This window comes from Aphelocoma coerulescens, chromosome 1A, assembly GCF_041296385.1.
Source record: "Aphelocoma coerulescens isolate FSJ_1873_10779 chromosome 1A, UR_Acoe_1.0, whole genome shotgun sequence".
NCBI lineage: Eukaryota > Metazoa > Chordata > Aves > Passeriformes > Corvidae > Aphelocoma > Aphelocoma coerulescens.
In genome coordinates, this window is record NC_091014.1 from 8,865,181 (window position 1) to 8,874,928 (window position 9,748).

Consider the following 9,748-nt stretch of genomic DNA (forward strand, 5'->3'; position numbering starts at 1 on the left):
AGTGCACACAGGTGGTGGGGAGGCCGGGCTGGGGGAGGGCTGGGGCAGAAGCGCCGGCAGCCGGGGCGTGTGTTCTGTCCCTGCACGCAGGGCCCAGCCCCTGGCGGGAGCGCCTTGCTCCGGCTCGGTGCTCGCTGGGGCAGCGGTGCAGGCCTTGCCTCCTGCCAGCTGCCGGGGGCCCTCTCCTTCCTGCTGCCACATCCCTGTGGCTCCTGCCCCGCACCGGCTGCCTCCATTCCGGCCCTACTGAACCCCTTCTGTGTGTCCTCTTGCAGACCATGGCTTTATTGTCATTGCTCTTCGTGCTCGTGCAAAGCCTGATCCAGTACCCCCAGCCAGCTGGGGATGGGCTGGATGAGGCCACGCACCGGCGAATGCAGGAGCGGGAGGAGCTGCTCGACCGCGAGATGGCTCGGCTGCTGCAGGAGCTGGAGCAAGGGCCCCCGGAGCAGCAGGATGAGGGCTGGGGAGCTCTGCTCTTTGGTGCCCTGCAGCAGTGGCCATTCTGGGCTCTTGCTGGACTCCTGCTCCTCTTGGGCCTGTGGTTTAGCTGCAGGAGAAAGTGCCGTGAAGCCAACAGCAGCGGCAAGGACCAGAGCTCCTGCAAGACCCTAGGAGAGGAGAGAGGAAAAGAACAGCAAGAAGACACTATTGATTCAAAGGAAGATGGAGAAAACCATAATATGACCGTGGAGGCAGATGACAGCGGTAATGAAAATGAAGGAGAAGGCAGTCCTGTGGCTGCAAATGAAGGAGAGGAAGATGATGCCAGTGAAGGAAATGAAGATGTGAAGGTGAAGGAAGACCAAAATGTGAAGAATGAAGATGCCTGTGACTTAAAGAAAGATGAAGGACGGAGTGGTGGGAATGTGCCAGGAGGCAACACTGCTGAAGGAAAGGAAGAAGAACCTGGCAATGTTGCTCGAGATAAAGAAGGCCATGCTGAAGCAAATGAAGGAGAAAACAAGGATGTGCAGGTGGAACAAGACCATGATGCTGAAAAGAAAGAAGGAGGAGATGGAAATGAAGAAAAAACCATTGATGCAAATACGAAGGCAGGCAACAATGATGATGTAAAAGAAGGTCAATACGAGGGAGATGGAAAGGGAGAAAATGCGGATCTGAAGGTGGAGGAAAGCAGTGATGCCGGTGAGCAAAGAAGCAGTGATTGGACAGGACAGGAAGACAGCAGTGATGGTGGGAATGCAGTAGACCATTGCGGTTTTGCTGCAACTGAGGAAGAAAAGAATGACGTTGGAAACGAAGAAGGCAATGATGGAGACAAAGATGAGAAAGGCAGTGCTGCCGATATGAAGGGAGAAAAGAATGAAGATGGAAATGGAGAGGAGCACGGCAACGTTGCTTCAACTGAAGAAGGTGCTGATAAAGCAAGTGAAGGAGACAGCAACAATGTGAAGGTGAAGGAAGACCGGCATTCCAGTGAACACAGAACCAGTGATCAGAAGGGGAAGGATCAGGAAAACAGGGATGCGAATGTGAAAGGCAAGAAGAATGAAGATGGAAAAGAAGAAGAAGGTGGAAATGTGGCTGCCAGTGAAAAAGAAGGCCGCGGTGATGGCAAGGACAAAGGCAGCCGTGGTGGAACTGAAGAGGAAGAAGACACCCGGGACGTTGGGAATAAGCGAGGGATCCTTTTAGTGGATCGCATACAGTGTCCTGTCGAGGACGTAGAGAGAGGTCGCTCAGTGGCAGCGGAGCTGATGGAGAGCTTCACGCGTGTCTTTACTGACAGCGTGAGCAATAGTTTCTACCCGGTGCCTCAAGAAGCCATCGGGGTGGGCAGTGCCTTTGAGGGTTGGAGTCCCCGTGAGCAGGATGTGGTGTACCGCATGCTGGTCCCACTGAATCCCCCGCCGGGACACGCCTTCCACCTGGAGCTGAACAGTGCCGGGCAGATGGCAGCAAGGACCTTCTGCGTCCGTGTGGAGCTGGTGTGCACGTGCGAGAGGGAGCAGCTGGGCGAGAAGCTGTTGTGCTTCCTGCACCACTCGCAGAAGGAGCTGCGGCGGAAGCAGAAGCCCAGCCTCCTAAAGACACTCTGCACCGGCTCCTACCTGGACGTGGAGAAAACCTCCCACTGGTTCTACAAGCTGGTGAGATGCTCGTGGCTGCATTTGCCTCAGTCGTACTCGTGGCACTTGGTGTTTCAGCCCTGCAGCCGGTCCTGCCAATTCCGGCTGAGCAAAGGCAAGGAGAGCCTGATGGTGGAGATGCTGTTTGGGGTGCGCCACGGGGACTCCGACATCTTTGTGGTCAGCCAGCCCACAGAGGCCCAGAAAGGCGGCTCCAGCAGCTTTGTCAGCAGCCGGCCCGCCAAGGCCGAGTCCATCGCAAGCACAGCGTGGCCTGAGACGTACGCTGTGGCAGAGGCAAAATTCTTCCAGCACGTGGCCAGGCAGGTGCCGTGTGAGAGCTTGCACCTGAAATGCCTGCAGCTCTTCACCTACATCCTGAGGGGCACAGGTTTTTCCAGCTCGACCTGGAAGACTGTGGTCATGCACGTGCTGACCACCGTACCGCTGTCCAAGTGGCGCAGGAGGGAATTTGAGCGGCGGCTGTGGGACATCATGGCATACCTGCGCCGCTGCCTGCAGTTGAAACGCCTGGAGCACTTTGTCCTGGGCAACAAGAGGCTTCCTGCGGAGATCAGCTTGCCGCCGGCAATGCGAACGGTCGAGCCGCTCAACCTCTTTGAGCACCTGGCCCGAGATCCGGCCGCCCACGCGGAGGCGATGCAAGCTTACGGTCAGCTGCGATTCCGCCTCTGGACGCTGCTCTCCAGCCACTGAGAGGAATTCCCTGCACAGAGCTGTGCTGGGGGGGCTCACACCCGAAGGCAGCCACGTGAGCACGGCATCATTCTTGCTTTTTTCACTGGCAATCCTGAAGCTGCTTTCCTGCTCCCATGGATGGAAGATGCTGTGGCACATGGATTCACCGTGCAGACACACATCTCTGCGTTGCCTTGCCTTTCGCCTTCCAGTCATGACGGTGCTGTTGCAATATTGCCCAAAGTCTGTAAGGCAGAAACTGGCTCCACCTGCACATCCTCACGGAAGACACTGATGCTGAGAGGTTGCCTGGCATGCCTGGAAGACCAAAACCGAGCCTGTTAGAAAATTAATGTAGTTTTTTCAGTGACCTGTATGTACTTTATAATGGTTTTGTAAAGATGTAGTTCATCTCAGTCTGTGGAAGTGAAGATAATAGTTTTAACTCACTTTACCATAGGAGAATAGGTAGTCCAAGTTTTCGTAATAGGAACTAGTTTCATCATCATCACGTCAAGAGGTCCTTTAGGATTGTTAGTGTGAGATTATTTCCCAGTTACCCTTAGTTTAGGCAATTGAGCTACTCTGGTATAGCTGCCCTTCAGTAATATCTACATATGTATGTTTGAAGAAATAATAAAAGGAGAGAAGTTTCTCAAATTGCCTGAAAAGTGTCCTTCTTTGTATTTAACCCAATGGTTCTTAGAGAATGTCCATCCATTGCAGCTACCTGAAAAAATGACAAAGTGACTCAAGCGGTGATTGTGTCCAGCAGTCACATCTCGGTATTGCATTTCTGCAACACTCTAGAGCCGGGCTATTAATTTTGTCTCATGAATGCAAGCAGAAGTCATGATGGTTGAAACAGCTAAAATATTAATTAATCCTCCCAGTGCTGCTTAAAACCTGCCCCTCCTCATTGAGAGCATGGGAAAGAAAGCTGCTGTGGCCCACGTCAGAGAGGGAAGTCCTCTGAGGGGCCAGGAACAAGCAGGCAAGAGTGAGGAGAGCAGGCAGGGACCTCCCAGAGGAGGATCGCTGCCAACAGCAGAACTCGCTGTTCCACTGAGAGGGAACTGTGCTCGCTGAGCTCCCTGCCTTTTGCTTCCTCTGCTGGGCAGGCACTGCTCCTGATGCCATGAAGATTTTTTGCCTTTTCTTTTATACCCCTATTATACCTTTTACAACTTCTGTATTCTTAGTGGGTTTTGCCTACATTCTTGGACTTGTTTGTCAAGCTAAGAGACCCAACATTTTAGAAGCTTCGTAGTTAGGGATCGGTGTGCCCCAGACCCCAAGGTCCTCTCCAGAACACATTCTGTAAACCAAGATAGAACCATCCAGGGGAAGGATCCTTGGGGAGGGGGGCTCACTTGAGCCTCTCATTGGGGAATCTTGGATAGATATGCTAATTAGTAAAACCTATAATGTTATACCTAATGTTGGGGACACAAACACACACACACACACTCGGTGGGGCGCATCTCGATGCATATGACCTGGACGTGTGCACCTAAGGATCCTTAAAATAAATACCAAGGTAAAATCTCTTTTCCCCTTCTAACCGGGTATGATTCTTGATTTTAAGACCAGGAAAAGGCATCACTCCCACCACAGCCCCTTTGGCCCAGCTTGTGGAAGGAGGAGAACACCCTCCTTGCTCCCTTCTCCCCAAACACACCCACCCACTTTGTTCCCCTCTCCTCTGCCCCCAGCTGCAGAGACCTGCCCTGTCCCTTGCCCCAGCTCCAGTCTCTCATCAGCCCCTTCCACAAGGACGTGTGCTCTCAGTGGGTAGGACTTGATCTCTGTGTGCCATTGAGCCTTACGGCCTGACCGCACAGCTTGTGTGGCCTCTGGGGCGATGCTTGGATTCGGGGAGAAGCACGGCCCCCATGGCTTCTTGTTGCACAATCCACCCAGGGCTAGATTGGCCAGGGCCAAAACTATTGCAGGTGGTCAAACTGTGGGTGTGGCTGTGAGTTTTGGTGCATGTGCAAGTGTGCTGTGTGTCTGAGGAGCATGCTGGGAGAGGGGAAGGGCAGAACCTACAACCTACAGTTGCTACTGAAACACTGTGGTGTAGCTCAGGTGCTGGTTTTAACTGGTCAGTAGTATGCAACCCCACTAGGATGGAAATTGAAAACAGTGTTCCATAAGAGCAAGCATGGCCAAATGATCTGGATGTCTTTCTGGCACTGAGCTGTTCTTTCAGGCCTTGAAAACAGGGGAGCTCTGATAAAGTAACTGAGCACCTGGTTGGTATTAACTCTCCTTTGCACTGTCAATTCCCCTTCTTTGGGAATACCTCACCCTGCGGGCTCTGTGTCTCTCCTAAGCCTGTTCGTATTGATGTGAGTGTGCTTTTCATGCCCATGCCATCTGGCACTGGTATTACACCAGAGTTGTTCCTGCCACTGCGGTTCAAGGTCTCTCCATTTCTGCATGAAAGTCTCGTCTCCTTTGTTACGGACACTGCACTCCTTAGGAAGCTGAGAAATACATTTGAACATAGTGGGAAAAATGTTGAAGTGGAAGTGTTGCGAAGATGTGTGGCCAGTTTCACAACATCTTTCCTGTGGAACTGCTGCAGGCTGAATGGAGCAAGTCCTGCTGTCAGATGTGCATTCGGAGAAAGCAGGTTTGAATGAAATGAGTCACAGCCAGAGAACTGTCAGCGCATATCAGTAGTATCAGATACAGGTTTCTGTAGCCAATTGTCCTTTGGATTTACTGAAGAAAACCCCTTCCCGGTTTAAATCCTGGACACTGAAATCCACAGAAAACTCACATTTGCTCCAAGCGTGAAGCCAAGTCACTTTCTTCCTGCTTCCTTCATCAGTGGAGCCCAAACTGAGTTAGAATTTAAAACTGTGTTGTTCTCTGTACAGCTGCTACCAGAGAGGATGAGCAGAAGTATCAGGACAACCTGCTGGTGTCTTCTCTGGCCATAGACATCTGGGCTGTAAGATGTACTGAAATAATTTATCTTGCCTCAGCATTGCCGTGTTCATGTCCAGAGAATGGCCTGTTGTCAGAAGCCTTTCTGAAGACGCAGTTAGTTGAAAATTGCAGGTGCGGGTGCTTGCAACTACTCTAACATTTTGTGCATCCTTCTGAGGGAAGCATAGTCTGAAATGAAGAAGTGGCAGTATTTTGAAGGCAAGTGCAATAGAAGGAGGGTAACTTGTTTGGAAGGGTGGGGATAGCACTGCCTATCATTTCACAAAGCATTCTTTGAGAAGGGAAGAGCTGCGTGCCTTAAGGTGCTAATCATGATCAGCATGTTCCATTCTGAACACCTGGACATGCTTGCAAAATACAGGACATGCCTCCATCCAGGCTGGAAAGAAGGAGCCCACTGCTGCAGGGTGGAGTGGGTTCCTTTGTGCAAGTCAGCACAAGTCCCAAAGCCTTGAGGTGGATTGGAAGGTAGAGAGCTTCTAGACACAAGCTATTGCCAGAGTGTTTGGTTGGTGTTGCCTGTTCCTCAGAGTGTGGACTAATCTCCACTCTTCATTCCCCGTGACTGTTTCCTTCCTAAGGAAGATTCGCGCCTTTCTGATTGCAGGTCGTGTGCTTATGCAGCTAAAGGTAGCTGGGAGGCTGCTGAGCTGAGGTGAGCTGAGCTGGTAGGCTAAGTGGAGCAGTAAAAGTCATTCACAGTCAGTGAGTGAGTTGACCTCAGGTCCTTCAAATAATGCAGTCCAAGAAGATTTTGCCAGTATTTCCACTGGAAGCCTACCACAGGTCTCTTGCTTTTTCTGTGTTTGACTGGCTGGTAGATTGGGAGGGACAAGAGGGTGTGAAATGCTTGACCAGGGCATGAATGAAATGGCTTTTTTCTTTAGTTGGTCCTAGGCGTCTCAACCTGAAGTTCTAGGGAGAGAGAGTGGGAGTGGCAGAGTTTGTTTAAAGCTGCCTTTTCTCCAGGGTCAGCAAATGAATAGGCTCTTTACCACTCTGGGTCTGGTAGTGTGGGCTTTCTGAATAGCTTTAGCTACAGGTGAGTTTATAAAACACCTCCCTCAGAACAGACTGGAGGTTTTCTCTGTCTGCTTGACAGTCAGGTGACTGGAGGTCAGAAGAAATTTTTCCTCCCGTTCTGCATCTTATTTACTCATGTCCCAAAGGTGAGCACTGTGCTTGGCCATGAAGCTTGTCATCAGAAGACATTTAAAAGGAGCAGGGTGACATAGGCTGCTGAAACAGAGTAGCCTGTGAAATTCCTGACTCTCTCGTCTTTCTTTGTGGCGCTGCCTGTGAATGACTGATCAGTGGCTGCTGTGATCCTGTCTTCCTCTGCTTCCCTCCCTGCTGGGTACCACTTGGGACATGGAGCTGTTCAATGGCGACCTCATCTAGATGGCAGAATTTATAAGGAGCTGGTTGTTGGTTTTATATAGGATGGTTCAGAAAACTGTGTTTTCTGAGTGCACCCAGCTCTTGTGTCACGGCTGGACAAGGGAAGGGCGATCACTCAGACATTCTGTGTTTTGTCAGCCCTCAGCTGATAAAGAGTATTTCAGAGATCACCCAAGAGGAATTTGAGTAGCCCAAGGGAGCAAAAAGGGACCTCCTGCTGTGCTGTGCTGTGATCAGCATCAGAGAAACTCTTCCCAATAAACAGCACCATCGTAGCCAGTAGCAAGGATCTCCAGTCAGAAAAAAGCAAGGGAGGAGGTTTGTACTGAGGATGGCGTCTAAATGCAGACACGTCTACATCCCTATACAAAATAGAGTTCCTCTCGGAATGGCAAGAGAGAAGCCAGTTGCTGCAAGTGTCAGGAGGAGCACATCTTTATGTGGCATTGAGGGAGAGCACATTAGAGTGGAGTGATCTAAGCTTCAGGAGTTCTGTGTTTTGAGGACTTTTCTTTTTCCTTTTCCAAACTTGTATTTCTTGTTACAGTGGCTTGTCCATTTCTCAGCCAGGCTATTGATCAGCCACATCTAGCGTAAGAAGTAGTTTGGATGGTTTTTTGTGCTACTGTGCAAACCATCAGTTGGATGTATGTAATCTTTTGTCAAACAATAAACAGATCTTTGAAAGTGTTCCTAAATTCAGGAGAGAAACCCTCCCAAAAGGGTTTATCTCACAAAAGATGTGTGAGGCAGGACAGTATTGGTGTAAAAGAAGGGTAGGCCTTAACATTGGATGACGTTTAAACTTCCTGTGCATCATTCAAGCAGCCTCTAATTCTTGCTTTCTCACTAAACCTGTAACTAAAAATTAGCCTGTATTGTATGACAGGCTGTGGCCAAAGTAATAAATATTATTGTTAATAGTAAAGAACATCTGCCTGCAATCATCAGTAAAAGCCTGCACCTATATAGAGAGCGTATCGGGGTCCTGTCACCCATATTTATATTTGAGAAGGGTTTGTGTGGGAGGGTGCTTGTGCCTGCTTTGTACAGGGAAGCCCTGGGGTTCCCAGGTTCACGACTGATGGGTCTGCACTTTGTGTCTGTTGAGGCTCTGGGTGCCCAGGGCCATGATGAGTTCCCGGGCTGGGGATGGCGGGTGGGGCTGGCCTGTGATGCGCTCTGGGGCCTGTGACACCACAGGGGCCGTGTCACAATGGGGGCAGCTAGAAAAGGCCCCGTTGGTTGCCGTTGCCCCCAGTAGAGCCTGGGCAAGCGGTGAGTGCACACAGGTGGTGGGGAGGCCGGGCTGGGGGAGGGCTGGGGCAGAAGCGCCGGCAGCCGGGGCGTGTGTTCTGTCCCTGCACGCAGGGCCCAGCCCCTGGCGGGAGCGCCTTGCTCCGGCTCGGTGCTCGCTGGGGCAGCGGTGCAGGCCTTGCCTCCTGCCAGCTGCCGGGGGCCCTCTCCTTCCTGCTGCCACATCCCTGTGGCTCCTGCCCCGCACCGGCTGCCTCCATTCCGGCCCTACTGAACCCCTTCTGTGTGTCCTCTTGCAGACCATGGCTTTATTGTCATTGCTCTTCGTGCTCGTGCAAAGCCTGATCCAGTACCCCCAGCCAGCTGGGGATGGGCTGGATGAGGCCACGCACCGGCGAATGCAGGAGCGGGAGGAGCTGCTCGACCGCGAGATGGCTCGGCTGCTGCAGGAGCTGGAGCAAGGGCCCCCGGAGCAGCAGGATGAGGGCTGGGGAGCTCTGCTCTTTGGTGCCCTGCAGCAGTGGCCATTCTGGGCTCTTGCTGGACTCCTGCTCCTCTTGGGCCTGTGGTTTAGCTGCAGGAGAAAGTGCCGTGAAGCCAACAGCAGCGGCAAGGACCAGAGCTCCTGCAAGACCCTAGGAGAGGAGAGAGGAAAAGAACAGCAAGAAGACACTATTGATTCAAAGGAAGATGGAGAAAACCATAATATGACCGTGGAGGCAGATGACAGCGGTAATGAAAATGAAGGAGAAGGCAGTCCTGTGGCTGCAAATGAAGGAGAGGAAGATGATGCCAGTGAAGGAAATGAAGATGTGAAGGTGAAGGAAGACCAAAATGTGAAGAATGAAGATGCCTGTGACTTAAAGAAAGATGAAGGACGGAGTGGTGGGAATGTGCCAGGAGGCAACACTGCTGAAGGAAAGGAAGAAGAACCTGGCAATGTTGCTCGAGATAAAGAAGGCCATGCTGAAGCAAATGAAGGAGAAAACAAGGATGTGCAGGTGGAACAAGACCATGATGCTGAAAAGAAAGAAGGAGGAGATGGAAATGAAGAAAAAACCATTGATGCAAATACGAAGGCAGGCAACAATGATGATGTAAAAGAAGGTCAATACGAGGGAGATGGAAAGGGAGAAAATGCGGATCTGAAGGTGGAGGAAAGCAGTGATGCCGGTGAGCAAAGAAGCAGTGATTGGACAGGACAGGAAGACAGCAGTGATGGTGGGAATGCAGTAGACCATTGCGGTTTTGCTGCAACTGAGGAAGAAAAGAATGACGTTGGAAACGAAGAAGGCAATGATGGAGACAAAGATGAGAAAGGCAGTGCTGCCGAT

At 51.3% G+C, this 9,748-nt stretch overlaps 1 protein-coding gene across 1 annotated transcript; it reads left to right on the top strand.

Annotated features, from left to right (window-relative positions):
* The first annotated feature begins 1,310 nt into the window (after positions 1-1,310).
* LOC138104554 (inositol 1,4,5-trisphosphate receptor-interacting protein-like 1) lies at positions 1,311-2,810 on the top strand. The gene has a single exon (XM_069003840.1). The coding sequence runs from the start codon at positions 1,311-1,313 to the stop codon at positions 2,808-2,810; it is 1,500 nt and encodes a 499-aa protein (XP_068859941.1).
* The last annotated feature ends 6,938 nt before the right edge of the window (positions 2,811-9,748 follow it).